The following is a 26,953-nucleotide window of genomic DNA, read 5'->3' as shown; positions in this document are numbered from 1 at the left end:
TAAGAGCAGGTACAGTTAAGGAGACAGGTCAAGGCTGGGCTTGGTAGGCGGTAAGTTTACGAGGACCCCAGAAACAATTATGGGCAGAAGTCAACCATGTCGATTATTATAATATCCTGCACCAAAAAGAAGCAGTCCTACAAGCACTGCACCATAGATATCTGTAAGCTTCTGGCACAGCTCAGCCAGACAGTCATGTACAACCTTGTATGGAGGGGGGCTTAGAGCTAAATTACCTGTAAGCTTCATCCAGACTCATATCCATTCTTTTCATGATGTATGCTATAGCAATTGTATGGAGGGGGGGGGGGGGGGGGGGCTTAGAGCTAAATTACCTGTAAGCTTCATCCAGACTCATATCCATCCTTTTCATGATGTATGCTATAGCAATGGTCGCAGAACGGGAGATTCCAGCCAGACAATGAACCAGGACTCGCCCATTGGAGGCTTTGGCCTTTTCTGTTTAAGGAAAGATATCCATTATTCTCTTGGGTGAAACTTTAAATAATGAAGATGTAAGTATTTCACTCTCTTCAGGTTCCCTTTTAAAGGCCAATCCGTTTAACTTGTAAATTTCCTACATCTTTCAAGCAAACATCTTCTCAGGAACTGAACTTTACATACATATCGAGCTTGTAGCAGGCTGTATTGTTACACAGCGTTCAATCTGTCTTACCATTTATGGTGGAAAGGAGATACACATTTCTAAATGGGCTCCTGATCATGTGATGCCTACAAGATGCATGATCAGGAGCCCATTTAGAAATGTGTATCATCAGCAAATGCTGCTGGAATCACATAGCCTTTTGAAATGGGTATACGGTTTAAAAAAAAACCTAAGAGTTTAATAGTAGAACTCCTCTAATAGATCCATTGCTCCCAGTTCACGCTCTTATACCAGGAAGAGACCCTAAGCTTACATTGCAGAGGTGGAACCTTCTTCCAAGATAGCCGTAGTGGGAACTACTGGCACCCCATTAAAGCTGTACTATCTTCTGTATATACCACACCTATAACTTACCAATAAAATCCACAGACTTGTCCAGCCATGGCAGGATCTTTTCACAGAAGCTGTCATTGACAGGAATGCGCAGGAAGTGGGAGTCGCAGATGAAGTCAGGTTTAGGGCAGGTGTTGCTGGCGTTTAGTACAAAGGCGATCTCATTCTGCTGCATCAGCTCCTAGGCAACAATCACATGGGGGGGAAGTGAGGGGGAGTCAATACACAAGTACTTCTAAAGGCTTCTGTCTACACAATTCATTGTTGCATGCCAGGATGGCTAGAAGGAGAAACAATACTCAAAAAGGAAGTATTTTTCATATGCACACCTGGCTTCCTGTAATTTATTTTTCAACTTTCATTTTTATTGTATTCTTATAGAAGCAAGGCATATATACTGTAGACTAGCTTCCTATTATTAAGGCTACTGGAGCAAACAAAGTAAGGAAAAAAAAATACAAGGGGAGGAATACTAGGCTCAGAAGGATGCAGTAGCCGAAGCCTGGGCATCCATATACTTACGCTCACCATTGCCTGCAACGATATCCTGCATTTCCAGCACTTGGTTATACTGTAGCCAAGTGCCCACCACCATTAGCAGCACCCAAACTCACCTCCTAGTGCTTGGCTATAGCATACCATTAGTGAAAGTATGCAGCTGGAAACTCATCTGAACAGCCAAAGTCATAACCAGAGTTTGCCTATGCAATAGCCACACTTCGGCTTCAGGTGAGCACTGCATTCATTACTAGCTGGTGGTTTGGCTACTCTGACACCAAATTTCCCATAGGCACCAGCATAGGGCTATGGAAGCGCCCATATCACCAGGTGCACCATCCAAATGACTGCCTTTGCTTATACACTTTTTGTTTTTTAAGCTTAATTTTAAACATTGAGTTTGCGCTCACATGAATGTAGGCTGGGCTTTCCTGCTCCTCTTCCTTTGTGGATGCCATTTATATTCCTCTCCAACAAGGCAGTAGAAGTGTTTTACAGTGAAAATAAAGATGGTGATCAAATGTGTACCATCATTTTTAATTTGACTTCCTGAAACACAGAGGGATTTGCCAGGTTGAATTGTGGAGATGGGGGTATCAACACTTACCTTATTGAGAACATCCCTCTGGCAACCCAGGTAAAGGTGGGGGAGAATCCGTGTGGGGCCAATGCTAGAAACAGGAAGACACGGCTGGGAGATGCAGGTTGGAACTATGGAGGCCTTTCCTTCACACAATCCTGGGAAACAGGAGGAGAACTCACAGAATCCACCTATAAGATGGAAGACAGCACAGTTGAGGAAAAGATTGGGCACAGTAATCAGAATGACAACAGATACAGGACACAAACTGCCTAATACTGAGGGTAGGTCCACCTTGTGCCACAAAAAAAGTCCTGACTTGTCGAGGCATGGCTTCTAGAAAAAGGTATTCATGGTGTCGGCCCAAAATTGGTTGCATGGTCGATTGGACATGCTCTTGCCAGCACTGATCTTCATCCGAACCAATTATAATAATCGAATCGGATGATCGATCGTCCGGCCAAGTCGCCTGATGTATGGCCACTTTATCCAGGCAGATGGAGGATACAATTGTCCTATGAGGTCTGCCACAGAATCCGTGTGATCAGGGAGGAGAAGACTTGAGTGGCCCTATGAGGTCTACATCTTGCCAGACTCAATATAAACCTAAGGAGAGAAACTGGAGTGGGACCAATTTGGCAAACAGACACATTGACACAACCTGAATATGAATTCTTAGTGGAAGGCCAGAAACCCTTGCCAAAATACATGCACACTGTCCTGCCTGCTCTTACCTGACAGCAGATGGAGGTTGCTGAAGAGTTTCTCTAGCTTGCGGAGCAGCACAGAAAGGAAACAGTCAGCAGGTAAGGAGGTCACATCTATGGAGCTCTGATCATAGATCACCACTTGTTGGGTTTGACACTCCAGCTCCACCTAAAATTAAAATATCAATTTTCAATTTTTTTCACTGTGCAAAATCTAAACCTACAACTTTATTTTTTACTAAAATCGTTAGGAATAACTTAAAGAGAACCTGTACTGAGTAAAAATATTTAAAATAAACACACGAGGTAACTTCAAATGAACATTACATAGTTACCTTGCCATCAGTTCATCTCAGAAGCTCACCATTTTGTTCTGACAATAATCCCTTCCAGTTCTGACAATATTTTGTCAGATCTGAAATATATCAGTTGCTGTCAGTAAAATATCAGTTGCTGTCAGTTATAGCTGAGAGGAAAACTGATGTAGCTGGTAATGTTCATGTTTCCCTATGGCTCAAGTAGGCGATGTTACAGTTTAACTGTGCGCTGACCAGAAAGCTGTTATGGGTAATGGCCATTTTCAAAATGGAGGACGGAAAATTCCCTTGATCACAGTGAACAAACAGGACGCGGGACAGGAGAAAGACACTGAGGAGTAGACTACATGGAAGGTAAGTATGACTTGTGTATGTTTATTTTGACTTTTAAGTTTCAGTTCAGGTTTTCTTTAAGGTTTACAGTGGGGGCTGCATTGCGTTGCCTGAAGGAAAAGGAACGCAACATAACAAAAAAGTGACACCGCGCATTATGCAACCTTTGCTTAACGGTTAGTAAATTACAGCTCAACTAAATAAGGAAAAGTCTAATAACAATCAGGATAGTAAGTGAATGTAGACCGTGTACAGGAGCAAAGTGGTGAAGATAACACCTGTTTCAAGCAACACGTGCTCAGAACTACAATACGGCTTGCCAAGTCTCCTTTCTGGATGCTGCTGGGTGAGTCAAACAGGTGTGACCAAGCAAAAACAATGCATGCTAGATTAAAATTTCTAGCATTCCTGTATGGCCTAGAACCCACTAGGAGCAGTTTTCTAAGCGCTTGTGATTTGTAAAGCTCTTGCTAATCTAATGCTAAATGGGCGCTTTGAAAAAAAAAAAAATAATAATAAAATTAATAATAATAATAATCTCATCCCTCAAGTGGGATCACCCACATAGCATTACATTAGCAAGAGATTTTCAAATCACAAACACTTAGAAAAAAAACACTGCTAGTGGGTCCCAGGCCTAATGCAATATAAATCCAATGTCCTCTGTGGAAGGAAGCAGACTTGTATATCACAGAAAGTAGGGAGGGGGGGGTGAATTTAGAACGCTCTTTTTCAAAAGGTAAAATAATTTATACAAATCAATAGTAGACTGCTTTGAGAATTTGATTTGCCTTTATCAAGTTTGCAGCTGTGCGATTGCTGTCACACATAGGCACTCAGTGGGGGTCTGCGCAGGCACATTATGTCCGTGGGTATATGCGTGCTCCCGCGGCAAACCGTAGCGGCTGCGCGTATCTTCTGACCCAGAGATACTGCACATACATGCGTAGTATGTCCGCTTGGGCACCCGCTGACCGCGCTCCCTGCCAACCTCTAGTCTAGTGCACATGCACAAGCCTATGAGCACACACATGGGGCTTGATTCACAAAAGAGTGCTAACTGTTAGCACGGCCGTTTTCGCGTGAATTTTCGCGTTGCGCGCGCGAATTTTCGCGGAAAACAATAACGTTGTCGCGCGCAAACGCGAATTTTCGCACGAAACCGATATCGATTTCGCGGTAAAATTTGCATTTGCGCGCGAAAACATAGTTTCGCGCGAAAATTCGCGATCGTGCGCAATCCGAAAATTCGCGCGAAAACGGCCGTGCTAACAGTTAGCACCCTTTTGTGAATCAAGCCCATGGTGTCAATTACTGAACTGACACCAGATATAAGGTATTGTTTAAAGCTATATAAATTATAAAGTGTATTCTGTACTAATTACAAGTTGATCAGCTCAAACCCCTCTCTTTCACACACCCCTTTCAGCACCACCTCACTATGAGTATCAGAGAGACACATTACAGTCACATATTAGTAGAAAAATGTTAATCGTTCCAGTCCAGATTGATCGATCCCTTACGGTCTCCCCACTGGAGATGCTTGGAGATCATTTGACATGCCTTATTAAATCTGGCTCTATATTCTCAAAAAGATGCCATTTCAAGAGGAAGGACTTTAAAACCCATCTCCGGTTACAGGTATAGGATATAAAAGTGCTTTCTGTGTGGGCAGGAAAAATATTCGAGAACTGTTATTAGGCACGGTCGTCATTAACTGGTTCGGACACAGCATATTAAAATCTACACCCTGTTCACAGTCTCATCTCTGCCAGGGTGTAGATTTCAATATCACAGCTCTATACGCTTCTGCTGCAATCACGCTTCCATCACCAATGCAGTCAGCTATCTTATGACTGCTGAGATCCATGCACCGGCCTAAACTCTTTCAACGACTGATCAAATGTGATATTTTAATGACATGATGGATGTGTTGTAGTACTACCCTGATGATGTTCATGTCTTCGTAAAGAGAGCCTATAAAGGTGGCCATACACTGGCCCGATTCGCGGCCGTTTCGACAGCAGATTTGATCCTGGGATCGAATCTGCTGCCAATCGTTCGCGCTAAACGCACCCGCCGATCCGATTTCCTCCCGAAATCGGATCGGTCCGTCGATCGCACTGTGCGGGAAATTACCCTCGATCGCCCGCGGGTAGGGAGCGCGTCGCTAGCGGCGGCCGATCCGGTATACATTACCTGACGCTGGCTCCCGGGTGTCTTCTCCGCATCTTCTCCGTGCTGCACCCGCTCCATCCTGGCGCTTCCTGTCACTGCAGTGACCAGGAAGTTCAAATAGAGGGCGCTCTATTTGAACTTCCTGGTCACGGAGTGACACAGGAAGCGCCGGGATGGAGCGGGTGCAGCGTGGAGAAGATGCGGAGAAGATGCCCGGGAGCCAGCGTCAGGTAATGTATGCTCGGGGGGGGGGGGGGGGGGGGGGAAAGGCGGCAGCGGCGGCTCCACAGATTGTGATCGGTTTCAGGCTGAAATTGATTCACAATCTGTTTGCAGTAAAGGCAGCCATACGATCCCTCTCTGATCAGATTCGATCAGATAGGGATCTGTCAGCTGGTCGATCTAATGGCAAATCGAAGAGTGTATAATTCACGCAACGTGGCTACACTGAAGCAAGTCTCTTTACTTTTGTATAAACATTAAAATGGGCTGACCTTTAGGGCTTTCTCCATGTACAAAGGTGGATTTTTGCAGCATTAATGTATACAAATATTATAAAGCACATGCTTTGCATAATCCTGTGGCAGCTTTGAGGTAAATCAGGGTGAGTTCAGCAAAATGACTATGCCATAAAACCCAAATTAGACACACTTTCAGTTGGGTATCACAACCTACCAATCACAAGGCAATATCTCCTCCCCCTAATCCTCACTTCTTGCATAACAGCTCAGGTTAATATAGTGTTAATTCAGCAAAGAATCCAAGAAACGTATACTCAGCGGATCACAAACAGCAAGAACATGGATGAGATTTCCCTGCAGTAGTCTACATTTTCTCCCCATCTAGAATGGTGAAATTTCCTTGCAGTAATTTGTGTCTCCTTCCCTCTGACAATATTGAGATCTCCGTACAGTGGATAATGTAGTCCCCCCTTCCACAGTAGTATGATTTTCTCAGCAGTACTGCATCTCTGCAACAGTGTGCATCTCTACAGTTCTCACAATAGCAAGGTTTCCCTGCAGTAGTTTAGGTCGCTGTCCCTTCCATACATAAAGGAGAGCATGTTATGAGGAAAAGGAGAGATAAGCAAAAAAAAAAAGAAAGAAAAAGAAAATAATCTGGTGGTATAGAAAAAATGCCTCATGCAGTATGTGAGGAATCATACTTACTACTGGCGCACAGAGCAGGAGTGGTTTTTTTATTCCCTTAGTTGAAGGCATACCCCTTTTTTTCTTCTATAGATAACCAAGTTATCCAAATCACTTAGAGCCCTGGTTCACACTGAAAATCGCTGCAAAATCACTGCTATTTTGTCAAAATTCTGTTTGCAATTCTCTTTCAGGGAGCTTGTTCTGCGAAAGAAAATCCCAAATGCAATTGCCGCAATTTTCAGTATGAAACAGACTGGTTTTCACACTGTTATTTTCTGCCATTTCTCTGCACTCCACTAGGCTGCTATGCCGAAACCTATGTCTGATCACATTTTCTACAGTATTGGATTATATGGGGCTGATACTTAAGCCCTGATGTCTCAGCACTCATTGCTGTCCCCCAGTCCTGCTGGTTCTTGAGATAGGATATCATTAATCAAAGTTATCTTGTGAACCAGTGGGACTAGAATTTGGCACATAGGTAGTTACCCTCATAATTTGGAGTGTGTAGGAGGTACGAGTGCTGAGATATTGGGGCTTAAATAGCAGCAGCATCTATTATGCAAATCAGGAAGGAGCAGCATGTGATGTCATTACCCACAAGGCTGTGCATCCAAGGCCAAATTTTAATTAGCCCCAGGACTATTGTCATTGAGTGGGAGGAATATCACCTTTTCAGCTGGATTTCCATTGTCTACAGGACTTTTTACCCTCTGAAGACTCGTTTTTCTCTGACAAACCTGCCATCAGCTTCGAGGCCGCCAGTAATGATACAATTTACTGAACGATTGTTTACAAACAATTATTCCTAGGAACGATTGGAAATTATCTTTGGGACCAATGACAGGCGAAAATCTCCTAACCAATCCGATCAATGGGATCAATCCCATCAATCTAATCAGATTGGTTAGGAGATTTGACCGTTAGTGGTCCCAAACGATAATTTCTGATTGTTTAAAGGAATAATCATTCACAAATGTTCGTTCATTAGTGGTCGCCTTCCCACTGGTGGCAAGTTCATTTCCACCTTACGATTCCTCTTTAAAGAGAATCTGTACTTTAAAAAAAAAGCTCTCTGGGGGATACTTACCTCGGGAGGGTGTAGCCTCAGGGTCCCAATGAGGCTTCCCGGAGGGCTTCAGGGAATCCAGCGAATCCTCCCCCGACAAGCTTGACAAGACTTGATATATGTACCTATCTGGTATCCTGCGTGGGCGCAGTAGCTGCTCTTTGTTTGGGCTAGGAGAAAGTAGCAGACCCCGATCGTATCCGCTCTACAGCGGGACTCACGCCTGCGCAGTAGAGCGGATCGATCAGGTTCGGCTATTTCCACCTTAACCCGAATGAACAACGGCTAGTGCACCTGCGCAGGATCGCGTTAGGTAAATATTTACCTTGCCGCACTTTGGGGGACCCAGGCACTTGTACGGAGGGATGGAGGACGACGGGGGAAACCTCATTAGGATCCAGAGGTTTTTTTTTTTTTTTTTTTAGTACAGGCTTTCTTTAAAGAAAATAGTCTGTGGTCTTAAAAGACTAAAGCTTGTCCTTCTCAAGCTAAGGGCTTGTTCACACCTAAGCGGGAATCATGCGATTCCCACTAAACGCTAGTGCTATTTTAGTCTATGGCAGTGTTCACACTTGAACGATTAGAGATATTAGCGGGCATTGCGCGATTATCGCTAATCACAAACGTGTTACATGCAGCATTTTTCAGGTGATTTTGGACCAATCGCCATTAGCATATATAGAAACGCTAATCACGGTCGCTCCAAAAGCAAATTTGTACAGTGATTTTTTCCACGTTAAATCACGGGAAAAAAAATCCCCCATGGAAAACTCTACCGCAAATCGCTAGTGGTTATCGTTTTTAGGTGTGAACGACCCCTAAAGAAGGCATAAGGTGATTGGCTGATGTGGACAGCACAAATAGCCTCCTTCCTGACAATCTAAAAGAACCTGTGCATCTTATCTATGTAGAAACTGCAGATATCATGTAACTTACTAAACACAGGCAGCTTTAGTTCTCACCTTCTGCTTGGCGGAATGATGGATCAGTTCTGCCACTTGCACCTTATCCTGCTGCAACCGCCTCTTCATCAGTTTGGAGCAGTTTATGTTGATGGCGTCCAGGATGTGGGAGGTATTATAATCCACAAAGGGGCGGCTGTCTATCAGAAGGACCTTCTCCGTCCCACCTTCCATCCAGGTCACCAGTTTGTCAGCAGTAACCAGCTGACACCGGGGGGCCTCCGTGGCCATGTCAGTACCTCTGCCCTCAGACACAGGGGAGTAAAGGGATCGAGGGGCTTTCAGGATAGTGTCTGGCACATGGTGCGGCCACTTACGTCAGGGCATTCTGCTGGGGGAGAAGAAAACCACAACCAGCGCAGGCGACTTGTAATGCTGCTTATCCTAAGAGCGGAGAGCCAAGACCTCTTCCAGGGAGATGGTAAGTTTAATAACTACTCAGCAAAAAAACCCTAAAAAGTTATTCTTGATGTGAGACTATGACATCATCAGTCCTTCAGGGCCCGTCCTGGTGTTCAAAATTTTCCCTGGGTTGTCAGGAGGAGCGAAGGATTCTGGGGGAATTAGAAACAGAAAAAGTACCGTCAATAAAAGGTTACAGGCAATTAAGCTGCAACAGAGAGAGAGAACACACAATGAGGTCATCAGTATTATGTTTAATCACAAGGAGGAAACCAGGAACAGAGGAGGTTGTCGAGATAATGTGGCTTATTAACCCAGTCTGCTCCAAGCAGAAGACGACAGAGAAATAGTGGAACAGTGGAGTGCAGAGCTGCATTCTGACAAGAGGGCAATCATTTTATCTACCCTTAAAGGGAACCTGAAGCGAGAAAAAAATATTTAAAACAAAGGACGTAACTGCAAATGAATATTACATATTTACCTCACCGTCATTTCTCTCGGGAGCTCACCATTTTCTTCTTACAGCGATCCCTCCCAGTTCTAACAAGATTTTGTCAGAACTGAAATATACTAGTTGCTGTGAGTTATAGATCAGCAGCTGTCAGTTACAAGTGAATGTGCAATGTAATGTCCATATTTCCCTATGGCTCAAGTGGGTGATATTACAGTTTAACAGTGTGCTGACCAGGAAGCTGTTATGGGGCAATGGCCATTTTCAAAATGGAGCACAGAGAATTCAATTGATCACAGTGGACACATGGGAAATAGGAGAGGAGAAAGATTGAGGAGTAGACTACACAGGAGGTAAGCATGACCTGTGTATGGTTATTTTGACTTTTTATTTTCAGTTCAGTTTCTCTTTAAGCTCAGCTCCGAGTTATTGGGGTACAATGGGAGACAAGAGTCACACCAGTCACCAGAGAGAATTTTAAAAGAGCAAACTAAAAGAATCTAGATTTCTTGCTAAGTGCAGAGTCACATTTTTAAGGGTTTCTCCATATAAACCACCTACCCACCTTTTCTTGAATAATTCAGTGAAAAGCAGAAATGTAAGCTTTTTATGACAAGAATGAGACATCATTTCAAAGTTAACTTTATTAACCTGTTTTAGTGACTTTGCTTTCAAATATAGCTTATTATTTCTAGATGCAGTCAGAGGTATTTACAAATAATGGAGTTGCAAGTCAATATATTGACGGGGCCCTGGGTACTCTTGAACAATAGCACTCTTTTGCTTTGATAGGTGTCCACATAGCAACATGCAGCCACATACACTGCATATGTGTGGAGGGACAAGCTGAGTTGGCCATACATGATACAATCATTTTAATTGACATCAGATACGATAAAACCATTGTACCAAATTACTAAAGGCCCGTACACATGCTCAACCAAACCGCCTGACTGTCATCTGATTCTGGTCTTTTGGATGACAAACAGGCGTGTGTACACGTGGCAAACGACTAGATGAGCAACTGTTCAGGCGGTTTACCCGAGCCACCCGCGGATCAACTCACACAACTGTTGGGCTGATATTATGCAGTTGGCCATGTGTACAACATTGTTTGTCTGATGTACTTGTCATGTGTTGGTCATGCTCTTTGTTCGAAGTGTGTACGTACCTTTAGGCACTCTCAACCAATGCTTGATTGTTTTATCTATTGAACATGGATTAGAAAAGTCTATTCTTTTTGTAATCCGTGCTGCAGGAACACAGAAGAACCACGGGTAGAAGTGGTACACGATTGACAGATGCATTGCTTTGTATTGTATTGAATAATACAAATCAAGCACCGGAGTGATCAATATCAGATCAATTTCCTGATAGAATCTGATCTAATATCAAGTACCGCAAGACAGTAGAGGGGAAACCGAATGGCATAATGGCGGCATCAATAGTTTCCCTGATCTTCTAGTGTATAGCCAATTTGAGAAACAAAGTAGAGCCCTCATTGCTCCTGGGCTCCATAACAGCTGTGTGGGTGTTGCTAGGGCATACATGTAAAAAGGGCGCTGGGTAATTTGAGCGCCAGATTAAGCCGCTAGTAGAAGATCAGCAATACTGATGATACCAAGGCTTCTACCTGCTCCTAACACTAATCTTCCTTCTACGCTACTCCTAAAAAGTAGCCCTGCTGTAACGCCTACGTCTAACATTACTCGTCCTTTCTTTACGCAGGTTTAGACTTTGGCTATGTCTGCCACCCAAATTATACACCGGAAACAGTTGTAGTCACAATTCGCATTGCGATCTATAGTGGTGCCGATATTGGCAGGCACTGTGCAGTACCCTCATTACCTGCCTCAGCTCCCAACAGCTAGAACTGTGGGTTATATGCATAGCTCTGCTATACTGCCCCTGTTCTCTCACCCAAAGAAGAATCCCTGAACATGAAATACACACCCCCCCCAAAAAAAAAAATTCTTAAAATTGATAACTGGACTGAATAATATTTGAAGAATATTTAAAGAGTAATGAGATTTGGTAATCAGGGCACATGCCATAATGCTTTATGTGGGTTTTACTCAGAATTCGGTGGCTGTTACTTTAAGCAGATGGTGATGGTGGTATGTGGGGGATAAAGGCAGGAATTAAGGGAAGCTCAGTTTACATTTATAGCATAACATATGCTGTAGGATTGGGGTTGTTTCCACAGGTGCACAGAAAAGGAATTATCAGCAATGGTATAGTATTTGAAAGCATCTAAAGCTCAATCTACACGATACTAATCTTTGTATGATTCAATTAGGATTCTATTTTCGATTTGATTAAATCCGACAAGTCCAATCGGGATTCGATTCGCCATTGTTTTGCAATGGGAAATCGAATCCCGATTGGACATGTCGGATTTCATCGAAAATAAAATCATAATCGAATCGTACAAAGAATCGTATCGTGTAGAAGGGGCTTTAAGCATGCATGTGCAGAAGAGCCAACTAGAGCGACTGAGCATGGTTACCGGGACAGATACCAGGAGAACGGAGGCACTCAGGAGTATGGCGAGGAATGCATCGCTGCACATGGGGCTAGAGGAAGTATCAAATCTTTTTATTAGCCTATCTCAAGTGCACTTTAAAGTGAACCTCCGGACTAAAAAAAAAATCGACTCAGCAGCACTGAAAAGGCATTGTGCTTCATTAACAGTTTCACAGCATCAGAACTTTGTTTCTCTTATACAAGCCTCATTTTTAGCTGCACAGAAGAAAACTGGCCGGGCTTTTTTCCCCTGATGCTGTGCAAAGCATGATGGGATTTCTGATTTTGTTGTTCTCGTTCTGCTGTTTTGGTGCAATTTTTTTTTTTTTTTTTTACATTTTGAATTTGACATTTGAAGCCTAGCGCACAGCTGGGAGGAGTGATCAGGACATAGGATAGTTGGAACTGTGTCTCCTGCTCCTTGTCACCTCCTTTCAACCAAAAAGATGGCTGCCCCCACGACAAAGATGGCAGCCCCCATGAATCACAAACATTTGCCTGTTCTTTTAAAACATGGTGGGTAAGAGATTACCTATCTATTCTAATTAACATAACTAATGTAACTTGATGACAGTATGTTTGTTTAGGCTGAAGTTCCCCTTTAAAACAACACACAGAAAACAAAAGTTTGCTTTCTTAAAACAGAAAATATTTGCGATAATCAGGGCTGTGGAGTCGGAGTTGAGGAGTCGGAGCAATTTTGGGTAGCTGGAGTCGGAGATTTCATAAACTGAAGAGTCGGAGTCATTTTTGTACCAAATCCACAACGCTGGTGAGAATTCCACTAAAGGAGTTAGAGTTCAGGAGTCGGAGCCATTTTGGGTACCTGGAGTTGGAGGTTTCCTAAACTGAGGAGTCGGATGATTTTTGTACCGACTCCACAGCCCTGTCGATAATTCAGGTTGGAGTGAGCTCCGAGATGTCTCCCAGTGCATCACTGCTGAAATATGCAAATCACACATTGTTGTCCCTGTAAGTTAAACACACCTCCAGATCCGCTGGAATGCAATGATGTGTCAGCATGTTATTTGTACAGAGCAACCAAGAAATAGTGAGAAACAAACTGAGAGAAGGTTTTACTACAGGAAAGTTCAAAGGGTCTTTAACTCTGCTCTGTTTTATAGTTTAAGGTAGAGTGTGGTTTGTAAACTGCAAAATGACAGACTGCAAAGAAAAAAAAAAAAAAAAAAAAGCTACCGAATATACTTGCATACCACGTATAAGCCCCCCCCCCCCAACTTTTACCTTCAAAACCAGGAAAAATGATTGACTCGCATATAAGCCGAGGGTAGAAAATGCAGTAGCCCCCCCCCCCATAGCAAGATGTGCCCCCAGTATTGGCACAATGACAATCCAGCTTCTTTTTATATCACCTTGGTTCTATTTAAGGTAGTCTGCAATCAATAGCTTTCCATGCCACAATTAATAAGTTATAATACTCCAATCCACAACTGAACTTTCCTTTTAAAATACTTTATCATACAATAAGTACAGAAGCTACAAAACCAAAACTGTCCATCAGCAGTCTTGTTCAAAACACTTCATTCTCCCATTTCCTAATTCAATTGCTGTCTTGAAGCATGTTTAAAAGTGAAAGTTAATTGGCATACCCTGGCAGAACACTCCATAGTAAAATTCTATTAGAGGTGTACATGTGCTGTGACTGGCCTGAAGAGGATCGGAGCCTTCAGCCTGTGACTGGCCTGCAGAGTGTGAGAGCAGAGTACAGCCATCATGCTGTGAGTGGTCTGCAGAGTATCGGAGCGGAGCTTGTAGGGACACCGGAGCAAGCTGATTCAGTCCCTGCATTGGATGGCGCGGAGGGGAGACCGAGGACGCAGCGGTGACGTTAGTGTTATCATTGCAAGATGCCGCTAGAGGGCGTAATAGAGATGCAACACAGAGAAAGAATACACAGGCTTCTTACACTGACGTCATCGCCGTGTCTTCCGTCTCTCTACCACTCCATTCAACGAATGCAGGGACTGAATCCGCTTGCTCCAGTGTCCTTGCAAGCTCCGCTTCACTCCGATACTCTGCAGACCACTCACAGCATGAAGGCTGTACTCTGCTCCAGCCCTCTGCAGGCCAGTCACAGTGATCCCGCAAAGCCCACTCATGCTGATTACACTGCTGCATCCTGATTTCATCAGCTCAGCACTCGGGGGCTCACGCACAGGTCAGTTTACACACTGCAAAAGAAGGTGACTCGCATAGAAGCCGAGACCCCCCACCTTTGGGCCACTTTTTTGGGGTCGAAAATTCGGCTTGCATGCGAGTATATACGGTATATAAAAATAAAAATGAGACTTCTTTGCTACTAATGTTCTATTCATTATCTATTCTACAGATACAATTCATTATACTTTTTTTTTCGCTTCAAGTTTGCTTTAAGGTGTCTTCTACCGCCGCTAATGCCAGTCTGTAGATTTTACACAGGTAACAAGTTCTCTTTCAGCTGCAGTGAAAGTCATTTTATCCAGGAAGACAACACAGAGTCAGATCTCATCCGTATATTTTCACACTGAGAAATTCCAGAATGAGCCAATAGTGGAGAGGCCACACCAGTCGTGACTTATGCAAATATGTGATCTCATACCCTGTAGGGGAGAAGGGAATGTGACTCGGCACATGCTATACACACACACACAAACATTGTTTTTTTGCATTATGTTTTTTTCTTGTTAATTAGCCGGCAACAGAACACTTAGATGAGAGGTTGTGATCTTAGCTCTTCTGTAATGTAGTCATATGCAGGACCCAGATGAAGGCATAAAAGGAAAAGAAACACAAACTGTCCTGGATTAAATCATTAAAGAGAGTTTGTAGGCTGAATGTGTCTGCAATAGCACAAAGTAACTTTGATTCACCAATTCTGCTATGGCCCCAGGTAAGGGGTGCAATCACCATAGCATAGTATTTACAAATGAATAGACACAAACAAACAAAACAAAAAAAAGTCTAGTGGTGGCCACTAATGATCCAATGTCTTTCATCCAATTTTACCAAATCTATGTAGTAGAAGGGTAAACTGAGTGAATATATTGCATGGATAATTTAGGCAGTTCCCTTATATTACATAGAAATTGTACGGTTGGATGAAAAAGATTGGATCATTAGTGGCCACCATAAGATTGCTGACTCATTCATGTTCTCCAGTCTTGTAATTTACTCCAGTCTTGGTAAACAAAGTTTACAAAGTCAGTTTACCAACCACACTCTATCTTAAACTATAAAAACAACCTTCATACAATACAGTACTGCCCAAAATTATTCATACCCCTGGCAAATTTTGAATCAAAGTTACTTTTTTTTGTTTTTTTTTTGTTTCAATAGTTTTTTTATTGGATTTTTGAAACAAAGTTAACAAACAATTGCTTATAGTTTGAAAGCATATTACTATGCACATGGACATACAATAATGACAATGGCAGTGACAACACACTTGGCAGGACAGAACTGCGTCCTGCTATTTAGCAGATCAACAATATGCAAAATTACACAAGAGTAAAACATTGCCGGAGAATACAGAGCTAATGACTCTAGGCTAAAGCATAAAAAGTTTATATTCATATTGATTTTGATCTACCTATCTGATGTGGTAGTTGAGCTGTTCCAAGACGTGTCTCGTGAGGATTGACACGAATGACAGCTGGCTAAGTTTGTTCTATCTATTCCAGACGGGAGGGGGGGAGGGTAGGCTAATATGTGGGCTGCAGGAAGGGAGGGGGGGGGGAATGGAGAGAATAGAGACCTAGGCCAGAACTGGTACTTAGAGTTGATTACCAAGTTTTGCTCAACAATGCGAGAATTTTTAGTTAGGTGTTAGTTGTGGGAAGATTATGTCCCAGGGTACTTTTAGGTGGTCTGTTGTTCTTCCTGGGAGGGAGCGTTTCAGAAACAAAGCCTCCATGTTTAGGTTTAGATCTACCTGTCTTCGGAGCTGGGATAACGTAGGTATTTGGTTGTGGCCCCAATTAGATAGGATCAGCTGGCGAGCTGCACATATAATATGGGTGATTGTTGGTCTTTTGGGAATCTGGAATGCATCTAGGCCTACTAGTAGGAGTCCTAGTGCATAGTTTGGGGGAAGGGTTTGTCCCGATATTATGGAAATTATTTTGAAAATGTTTGTCCAGAATGTTTTAATAAGGGGGCATTCCCACAAGATGTGGAGTAGTGAGCCTGGGGAATTGCAGTTCCTCCAGCATAGTGGGGAGTGTTGAGAGGAGAATTTGGACAATTTTAAGGGGGTCATATACCAGTTGAATAGTATTTTTTTTGAGGTTTCTAAGTGGGTTATACATTTTGAGTTACGTTTTAAGTCAGCCAGGGCCCTTTGGAGGTGTTCTACTGTTAATGGGGTGCGTACCTCTATATCCCATGTTTGTACTGAGCGTTGGAGAGGGTTTTCGGAGTTGGAGCTTAACAGTTTATACCACATCGATATTTGACCTCTGACTTTGATAGGGCAGGATTGGGGGTGTATTAAGTCCCAAACTACCTTGTGGAGAGGTTTAATTCTGATAGGACTTTTTTTATGTAGGTGTGCGATCTGTAAGTATTTAAATGTCTCTTGGTCATTGAGCTTAAATTTCCATTTTAGGTGTGAAAAAGGGATTAGGTTTGATTGGTCAAACATATTATTGAGCCAGAGGATGTCGGCCTTTATCCAGGATTGCGGGTTAAAGTTGGGAATTAAAGATTTTAGAATCGTTATAGGGATGTTAGCTGGTATTGGGTCTTTTCTGGGCTGACTTTTTTTGCAAAGTGTGTTCCAGGCCGCTACTGTTGCTGAGATAGTTGGATGTGTGATTTTAGGGGGAGGCTGTGATGCCCAGGTTATATAAACATAGTCAAGTAGAGGGATATCTGCTAGGTCTCTTTCTAGTGTTGCCCAAGTTTTTTCAGGAAATTGAGGCCACCAATATTTTGACATGTCTAGGATTGAGGCTGTGTAGTAGGAAAAGGGGTCTGGTAGGCCAAATCCACCTTGGAGCGGAGAGGAAATTAGGATTTGATATGATATTCTATGTTTTTTGTTTTTCCACAGGTATTGTAGTACTATCTTGCGGAGCCTGTGGAAGAATTTATAATGTAATGGGATGGGGAGCGTCCTGAAGAAGTAGAGGATCTTAGGGAATGTTGACATCTTGTATGCTGCAATTTTGCCTGATAGGGATAACTCAAATTGTGCTAAATGATCTAGTTCGACTTTGATATTTTCTAAGAGTGGAAGGAAATTACAAGAGTAGAGTTCACTCGTTTTTGGTGGGATATTAACCCCTAAGTATGGGATTGTGTGTTTGGCCCAGGGGAAAGGCGAAATTTTTGAGATTTCATCTCTAAGTTGGGGAGAGATGTTTATTCCCATTAGAAGTGATTTATTGTCATTAACTTTATATAGTGAGGCCTCAGAGAATTCTTTAAGTGTATTGCAGATATGCGGGATGGTAGTTAACGGATCTGTGATTGATAGTAAGACGTCATCTGCAAACAGATTGATTTTCTGTTCCATTCTGGAGAAGGGGATGCCTCGGATATTAGGGTTAACCCTTATATGCTCAGCTAGAGACTCCATCATTAGTACAAAAATTAGAGGAGATAGGGGGCATCCCTGTCTCGTACCATTTGTTATAAAAAACTGGTTAGAAATGAACCCGGAAACATTAACCTGAGCCGAAGGGGATTGATATAGGGCTAATATTGCTCTTAAGAAGGACCCTTCAAATCCGAATTTAAGTAAAGTTTGTTCTAGGAAACCCCAGTGAACCCGGTCGAAGGCCTTCTCCGCGTCTAAGGCTAGTAAAATAGAAGGCCTTCGCCCGGGTTCTAGAGCATGTAGAATGTTAATAACTTTTCGAGTACCATCTGCTGCTTGTCTTCCTTTTGTGAACCCTACTTGGTCTATATGGAGTAGGTCTGGTAATATGTCAAAAATGCGGTTTGCAAGTATTTTGGAATACAATTTAAGGTCACAATTTAAAAGGGAGATCGGGCGGTAATTAGAGGGAGAGGAGGCATCTTTCCCAGGTTTTGGGATCACAGTGATAATTGCTTTGGTGAGTTCCTGAGGTATTTGGCCCTGAGCAATAAAGTCATTGAATAGGGAAGTAAGTTTTGGTGCTAGGATTGTGGAGAAGGTCTTATAGTATTCATTGGAGAACCCATCAGGGCCCGGGGCCTTCTGTGGTTTAGATTTGTTAATTGTGTTGAGAACTTCCGATATGGTGATTGGGGAGTTTAGAGTGATTTTTTGCTGGTCTGTGATGGAAGGGAGGTTTATCTGGTTAAGGAATTTTCCAATGGTAGAGGAGTTTGGTTGGGTGGTGGCCGGGTCTTCTCTTAGATTGTATAGGGAGCTGTAGAAGTCTCTAAATGCGTTAGCTATATCTTGGGGGTTAGTGAGGTGTCTTTTTGTGAAGGGGTGCACTAGTTTGTGTATTTTCGCCTTGGCCTGAATCAAAGTTACTTTTATTCACCCAGCAAGTAATTTTTTTGACAGGAAATTACATAGGTGTCTCCCAAAAGATAATAAGATGAAGTACAAGAGGCATTTATGTGGGGGGAAAAAAACACTTCTCGGCTTTTATTTACATTTGAGAAGAAAGTGTCCAGTCCAAAACTGTTCATACCCTTCACAAGCTGTCACAGTCTGTGAGAAAATCCATCGTTCTACACCATTCCAAATAGTCCAAGCTGCTTTAAAGCATGCTAATTACCCTGATTAATTGGGAACAGCTGTTTTAATCAACTCAACAGGTGAAAGATAGCAGCTCTCTGCAACTGGTTAGTGGACAGTCATGGCTAGGACAAAGGAGCTCAGTGAGGACCTGCGGCTGCGCATTGTGCCTGCTCACAAGTCAGGAAAGGGCCATAAGGCCATTTCTAAATGTTTTTAAGTTCCGTTAGCTACAGTGCAAAGTATTATTAAAAAATACACGAGATGTTCCGCACTGTGGAAAGTCTCAGAGAATGTGGTCGGAAGCCAAAAGTGACACCTGTGCTGGCCAGGAGGGTAGTGAGAGAGGTGAAAGAATCCAAGGATCACCACCAAGGCCATCCTGGTGAATCTGTACACTGCTGTGTTCCATGGATGCAGATCAAGGAGGACGCCACTTCTCCAGATAAGGCACACAAAAGCTTGCTTGGTCTTTGTAAATGTTCACCTGGACAAAGAAGGAGACTTCTGGTCTTCTGTGTTATGGTCCGATGAAACAAAAATTGAACTGTTTGGTTGCAATGAGGTTTCCTTCATTTGGCATAAAACAGGAGAAGCCTTCAACCCAAAGAACACCATCCCCACTGTCAAACAGCCAATGGACCAGGGAACTTAATCACAGTAAACGGCACCATAAAAAAACAATACATGAGGAATCTCAAACGACAACATAAGGCAGTCTGCAGAAAAACTTGGCTTTGGGCACCACTGGACATTTCAACATGAGAATGACCCATAACACACAGCAAAAGTGGTGAAGAAATGGTTAGCAGACGACAATGTTTTGAAATGGCCCAGCCAGAGTCCTGACATAAATCCATTTGAGAATCTGTGGAGGGAGCTAAAGATCAGGGTGATGGCAAGAAGACCTTCCAACCTGAAAGATTTGGAGCTCACTGCTAAAGATGAATGGGCAAAAATACCTGTGGAGACATGCAAAAAGCTAGTCTGCAATTATAGGAAGCGTTTGATTGCTGTAATAGCCAATAAAGGCTTTTCTATTGGATTATTGAAAAAGGGTATCAATAATATTGGACTGGACACTTTTTGCTCAAAATGTAAATAAAAGCCAAGAAATGTTTTTTTCCACAATAATGCCTCTTGTACATCGTCTTATCTTTTGGGAGACACATATGTAATTACCCATCAAAAAAAAATTACTTGCTGGTTGAATAAAAGTAACTAAGTCAAAATTTGCCAGGGGTATGAGTAATTATGGGAAGCACTGTAAGAGTGTGTGTGTGTGTGTGTGTGTGTGTGTGTGTGTGTGTGTGTGTGTGTGTGTGTGTGTGTGTGTGTGTGTGTGTGTGTGTGTGTGTGTGTGTGTGTGTGTGTGTGTGTGTGTGTGTGTAATATGGAGGAGGAGCACAGAAAAGCACAAGTGTGCTCAGGCCCAAAACTGCTCCCTGAAAAATAAATAATTTACATTCCTGATTGTTATAGAATGATCAGTTAATACGCATGTCCTGTCTGCATCAGATCACCAATTATCAGACCTGCTTTTGGTTACATATGCATCTTGAAAAGGAGGAGGAGCTTGAGCTAGCTCAACCTTCCTGGAATGCTGAAACAGGTGGGAAAAAACACCAGCTCGCAAGACTGGGGGAGATTCCAAAGGATAAACCAACACCAACTGAGCTATTTCAAATGGGTTTTGGAAACAGGCACACACACACACACGACAGAATTTTTGGTCATTCAAAATAATTATTTGGGCATTAAAAGACCACCTTAGAAACTTCATAACTCAAAGCCTTGCCTCAACAATTCACATAACTTGGGAGTCTGCAGTGCTGACATTGTTAACCAATGCAAGTAAATGAGTCCATTGTATTTCTACAAACAGAACCTGTCTGGATGAGATAACCAGAGCACTAGCTGAGATGACCATTGCCATCAGCAAACATGTCTGCCCCCACTCTGCCACCTGCTATGCTGACTCACAGGTGGTGAGATTTTACTGAAAGGTCCATTTAAAGTACAAACTGCAGTAGAAACAACTTCTGGTTTAATATTAACGAAGTGACATCAGCCTGGATAAGGAAAGCAGGTGAGAGATAAAGTGACGGTAGTGTACATTGTCCCCGAGCTCAGCAAACTGCACTACAAGACGCAAGTTCCATATGGAAAATAAGGAGAGAAAAAAAAAAGGCTGATCCATCATTTTCAGCATCTATACATTCATGCACACTTCTATTCCAAAACAATACAGCCACATGCTGGAGGAATGTAAATCCCTCTCGCTGATAATCTGCCAGAGATGGAAAAATACAGACAGAGAGATGGCAGACCTATCGGAAAATTACACTACAATGTACAGACTGCGAGAGCAAAGACCACAAGGCGCATTTGGGCTCGATTCAGACTTATGCGTTTAACATGATGTTTCAACGCACATTTTCTGGACCTGTATTGTATCAACTCAAGAATTATGGGCCAACATTTTATTAGAAAATGCATCACCAAAAAGGTGTCCAAAATTCACCAAACCTGCATGTAACATACACTACTGAATTAAAACACAATAGACATATGGGTTGTTTAGACAGTCATAAAGGGGGCCTGAAGTCTAATCCCAATAATATTTTCGTGCAACTTGGGGGATCCCCATTTTAGCATAGCAGTCACACACAGGAGCTAGAGGCTGCATCCTCACTGATATCACTGGTCTCTAGTAAATGGATGGGCAGCAGTGTCCGTGATGTCACTGGTCTCTACTGAATGGTTAGGAAACATCCCCAGTCAACTCTCGCAAATGGATAAGCTGCTGTCTCAGTGATGTTACTGGTCTCTAGCTAAGGGATAGGATGCATTCTCAGTGATGTCACTGGTCTCTAAATGAACGTGATAGGAAACCTACTAGTCATTAAATGATTCCCACAACAATGCAGTTATTCTTCTCACCTACATGTAAAAAAGCAAAGATGTACAGAAACAGGTAGTCTCATAACTGTAAAAGATCAAAGCATTTTGCCGAACGCCAAAACAAGACAATCCATGTGCAAAGTACAAAGACACATGCGCATTAAAGTGCTGCACCTGAACTGTAGTGACTCATGTGGCGTCTTATATAAAGTTTGAGATCTGGCATGCTGCGATGAGGACAGCTGTACTCCCTGTAATCAGGGAAGGTGAAGTCATCGCATCTCAGGCCTGTAATAAAACACACTCATAGATAAGGGTGAATGGTGAGCTCACAGGGCGGAGATGCTGGCTTCTATCAGCAGGGAGTGTTCCTGGCCTGTATGAAGCGCAGGTAAAGTCACCCGACTGGTAGAGACACAGCTGGGAGGACATTTAACCCTTTGCGGTTGTGCGCTGCACTTATAGATGACTCTTTATAATAAAGCATTACTAGAGGTTACCTGAGTTTTAGCTAAGTTGAAAATAATGGAGTTAAAGATCTGCATCCAATACCAGACACCCTCGCAAATCATGTGTTTATCTGTATGCTCCAACATTATAGGGGGGCCTGGTAATGAGCATGGAATAGTCCAAAAGAGGGATAGAGCACTCCTGGTAATTGTTGCAAAAGGTGGGCAAAGCTGGGAGTATGGGAATGCAGACATCTCCCTGAGAAATGGTAGATCTTAACAGGTAGAAGGTAACCCCTGGTAATGGGTGCAGCAGGTGTGAAGACTGGGAACTCACAAGAGATCTCACTGCTGGAGTCACCAAGAGACAGAAAAGTGAAGCCAGGGAAAGTAAAACCAATGGTAGTGGGTGGAGAGTTGGGAACTCAGAAGCAAAGAGATCTCACCAGTGGCGTAGCTAAGGAGCTGCGGGCCCCCAATGCAAGTTTTACATGGGGCCCCCCAAGCACTCTATATATATATAACAATTGATACTAAAACCTGCCAATGGCAACTACAGTGTCAGAGGAGCAAGAAGGGGATGGGGAGCAGTTTGTTAATGCTTATTATCATTCAAAGCATCTATAGAAGTGATTATTATGAGCACAGGACCAATAGAGAGCTAATAGTGCAGTTGAGGGAGGGCCCTTCGGGGCCCCTCTGGCCCAAGGGCCCCGATGCGGTCGCAACCTCTATTGCTACGCCCCTGGATCTCACCACTGGAATCCCCCATGAGAGAGAATAATCCAGTATCGGCAGCCCCTGGTCATGGGTGCAAGGAGATGTACAAAGGTAAGAATTCAGCCATGTAGAGATCTCACCACTGGGGACCGAGACACAGAAGACAGCATTAGGCTCTGGGTGGGAGAGCACTAGTTCTGCAGTGCACTGGCTACAGCAAAGTACATAGAACACAAGCTTCAATGGTTATCACTAACCCTTCAATCCAAACCACAGGCTCCATTTACGGTTTAGCTGTGAGTTTCTGGGCTTCAGGACACCCACTTAAATTCCTTATTCAACATTGAAAAAATAAATTATTCATTCTATTGCATTTCCACCGCTCGGGACAGTTGCTCAGATAACAGAAGAAAAGCTGCTATGCGGCATATTTGAGGTTAAAATGACAGATCAAATTTTGTGCATTTGCTGCGAGCGACAATTTAAGATCTACAATTTCCACAATTAACAAGAAGGTGTTAAGACAGAAGGGACCAAAGTCTAATACTGGATACACACTGTGCGTTCCCGCACTCGATGTGCCACTCGATTCGCGTCGACTCGATTATTTCCGAGCGCATTTCGATGATTGTTAGGTCGATTCACATGTAACTTATGCCAAATCGCCCTAACAATCCATCGAAACGCGAATTGGACATGTCTGAAATAATCGAGTCGACGCGACTCGAGCGGCGCATCGAGTGCGGGAACACACCGTGTCTATCCAGCATAACATGAAGCAGAAAGATGACTGGCAGCTATTTATTCACAGTCTGGTGGATCTGTTCAAGAAACCTAAGAGGATTATGGAGTCCCTGACCCAGAACTAGTATACAGAACAGGTGTTCTGACTCCTCCAGAAGCTGACCCAGAACCAGTATACAGATAAGATGTTCTAACTCCTCCAGTAGCTGCATGTTTGTTTTTTTAAGGTATGACCCTGAAGCCTGAGGATCCTTTCACACTTTGTCAATTGCGTTGCAATAGACAAAAAAAAAAATCAATGCATTGCAATACAAATCCAATGATAGACCTATGGGACTATCACAGTTATCGCAGTGCAATGGGTTCCATCAGTATAATGTAGTGGATACACTTGGGTTTACAGGGTAACATGCACATTTACATTAGCAGTGAAGAAGCATATCTTTATGGTATTGTATGGCTTACTGTAGGGTCGTGTCACAATGGTAACGTGCAATGCAAATTGTGTGAAATGTTGCAGTGTGATTGAAGAATAAATTGCACAACAACAAACTCTTCATAGTGTGAAAGGAGCCTCAAAGTTCAACACAACTACCGGGCAACAAACATTTTTTTTTCTAAAATGAGTGAAAGGTAGCAGTTCTCTTATACTGGTCATTACAGGACCTACTCACAGGCAATCTCAAATATACAACACACGTGTACCCAGAGCTGGATCACCCAAGGCAACACAGGTGCCTACCTAGTAGCTTTCATCAAATTTGCCACAATTGGGTTTGGATTCAGTTTAGACAACTTAGTACCAACATTCAGGTTAATACAAGAACTGATATATCGGCAGATGAATTAGACAGTTACACTACACGTGATTTACTGGACTTTGCAAATCGAAAAAAGGAAGGACACTGGATCTACCGTGTATATAACCCATGAATGCAAGTTCCCATTAGTCCAATGCAATTTTTCCTTATTGCAAAGGTCAGTTCTGCTGCAATTTTTGAGTGTTTGCACTTCTGTAAAAAGTACAGGAGTGCAGGAAAATAAACTCCCAAGAATTACACAGTGTACAATATAAAAAAAAACACAAGAAAGGTCTGCAATCCTATTATCATTTCCATCACAAACTTTATACAGACCAGATACTAGACTGAATACTCAAAACCTAGATGTATTTCTGAAATTCAGGAAAAGTTCACTAATGACATTTGCAGCAAAAGTGTTTCATGTAGAGTCTCAAGAATTCTGGGAGGAAAAGTGGAGGCAGGCAGCAGAGGGTTAAGGCTGAGCGTTGACCTTCTCTGACTCAGATCCTGGCTCAGATTCAGCCTCGGGAGTCCCATACGATGAGGAAGGAGGAGGCCAGCATTGAGCTGTGTTCACACAAGGAACAGACTTATTTTGTCTGAGAAATTCCCAGAAATAATAGAAAAATAATAGAATAAAGCAAGAGCGAGGGGCACAGACCTGAGCGCCTTTATCCTACAACTACTATTAACAGCCAGATGTAACATGCAGCCTTTAAAGCCTGCCACAGGGGCAGGTGTGTAATAAACACAGCTGCCCACCGTCCAAAATACAGAAAACCAAACCAGATGTACAAATGCCATGCAATTCATAGTGTACACTGTTTTGAGAACATCTGTTCTCCCTTAATCCTCACAAGTTAAACAGTCCACATTGGCTAAAACAAATTCGGCCCAGGTAGCCTTTTGCAAATCCACGCTAATGGTCTGTGGCCTATATGCCGGTTTACAACACCACCCTGGGTGAGCTCAGTAAGAGTGTCCTTGTTGACTATCCCAGCCTTGTGCGCTGCTCATTAACTCCACTTATTTAGGCGCTCTAGGACAGATGAGGGGAAGTAATGCCAAGATCCGACTCCTCCCTTGGTAATGTCAAGCTGAAGCACACAAAATCACATGCTATCTAGGTGAAGCTGGAGAAGGGATTTCTGACTTGATCTTTGGCCTAGTGCACACCAGAGCGGTTCTGCTGCGGTTTGCGATCCGCTTGCGGGTGCGGATCCGCTAGGGTAATGTATCTCAATGGGCTGCTGCACACCAGAGCGGGAGGCGTTTTGCAGAAACGCATACTCCCGGGCTGCTGCAGATTTTGGATTGCGGATGCGTTTCTGCCTCAATGTTAATTATAGGAAAAACGCAAACCGCTCTGAAAAACGGCACTTCAGAGCGGTTTGCCAGGCGTTTTTTGTTACAGTAGCTGTTCAGTAACAGCTTTACTGTAACAATACATAAAATCTACTACACCAAAAAACGCTTCCCAAAACCGCAAAATGCTAGCTGACACGCTACAGAAAAAGAAAAAAACGTTTCAAAATCTGCTAGCATTTTGCGGATCTGCTAGCGGTTTTTGGTGTGCACCAGGCCTTTCTGCAGCAACAGAAACTGTAGTTTGGGGTCAGATAGCGTAGGAGATGTTTGCATCAGTTTTCAGACAAGATCTCAGGACTTACGAGGCCAAAAACAAACAAAAAAAGGTGAAGTACCTGCATCATGTTTAAATGCACGGAGGACGACATCCACGCCCCCGTGCAGTTCCGCCCCGTCCCCGCAGTGCAATCTCCCGATCCCACAGCCCAGGCTCCCCTGCCTCTCCTAATATGGCCGCTGGAGCTGGCCACTCTTCTCTTTGTCAAGCTTTGTAGACCCAGGGAGGAATGGGCTGCCTCTGTTGTAATGAATACAAGTTATGCACGCACACCCCCTGCAGGCTCTGTATGCTTTGTTTACTCCTCACTCTCTGCTCTCAGTGTTAGCAGTTTGTAGGGGGGGGGGGGGGGGGGAGGGAGGGAGCTGCCTGTCTCATGCTGAGAAACTGTGAGAATCCCAGACTGGAGTGCAGATAATTCACTATGTAATGGAAACTTGTAGTATACTATAACATGATCGAATATGTAAACACACACATTAGTGTGTATATAATATATATATATATATATATATATATATATATATATATATATATATATATATATATATATATATATATATATATATATATATATATATATATATATATATATATATATATATATATATATATATACATACACACACACACACACACACACACACACACACACACACACCACACACCACTTTCTGGCTAGCGACCATGTTTTTTGTTTGTAAACACTGCCTAAAACTGGCGATTGAAAGCCAGAATAGTGGCGGGGAGCGGCAGTAACAGCACAGAGGGACCCAGGAGATCACAGTGACTCAATTGGTATGTTTTTTATTGTACAAAAATCGGATAGTAC

The 26,953-nt window shown here is 42.9% G+C and overlaps 1 protein-coding gene across 3 annotated transcripts in view; it reads right to left on the bottom strand.

Annotated features, from left to right (window-relative positions):
• Positions 1 to 26,953, bottom strand: part of DUSP16 (dual specificity phosphatase 16) — a 57,750-nt gene that overhangs the window by 9,107 nt on the left and 21,690 nt on the right. For all 3 annotated transcript variants that reach the window (XM_068277305.1, XM_068277304.1, XM_068277306.1), the window contains 5 exons: positions 8,796 to 9,349; positions 2,813 to 2,954; positions 2,106 to 2,269; positions 1,022 to 1,181; positions 336 to 459 (listed from right to left, as the gene is read on the bottom strand). In XM_068277305.1, coding sequence (XP_068133406.1) covers positions 336 to 459; positions 1,022 to 1,181; positions 2,106 to 2,269; positions 2,813 to 2,954; positions 8,796 to 9,026 — 821 coding nt within the window. In that variant the 5' untranslated portion in view covers positions 9,027 to 9,349. The remainder of the gene's footprint in view (positions 1 to 335; positions 460 to 1,021; positions 1,182 to 2,105; positions 2,270 to 2,812; positions 2,955 to 8,795; positions 9,350 to 26,953) is intronic.

Source organism: Hyperolius riggenbachi, chromosome 3 (genome assembly GCF_040937935.1).
Source record: "Hyperolius riggenbachi isolate aHypRig1 chromosome 3, aHypRig1.pri, whole genome shotgun sequence".
In the NCBI taxonomy this organism is placed as follows: domain Eukaryota; kingdom Metazoa; phylum Chordata; class Amphibia; order Anura; family Hyperoliidae; genus Hyperolius; species Hyperolius riggenbachi.
The sequence above is the reverse complement of the archived record's forward strand: the minus strand, read 5'-3'. Positions and strand labels throughout refer to the sequence as shown.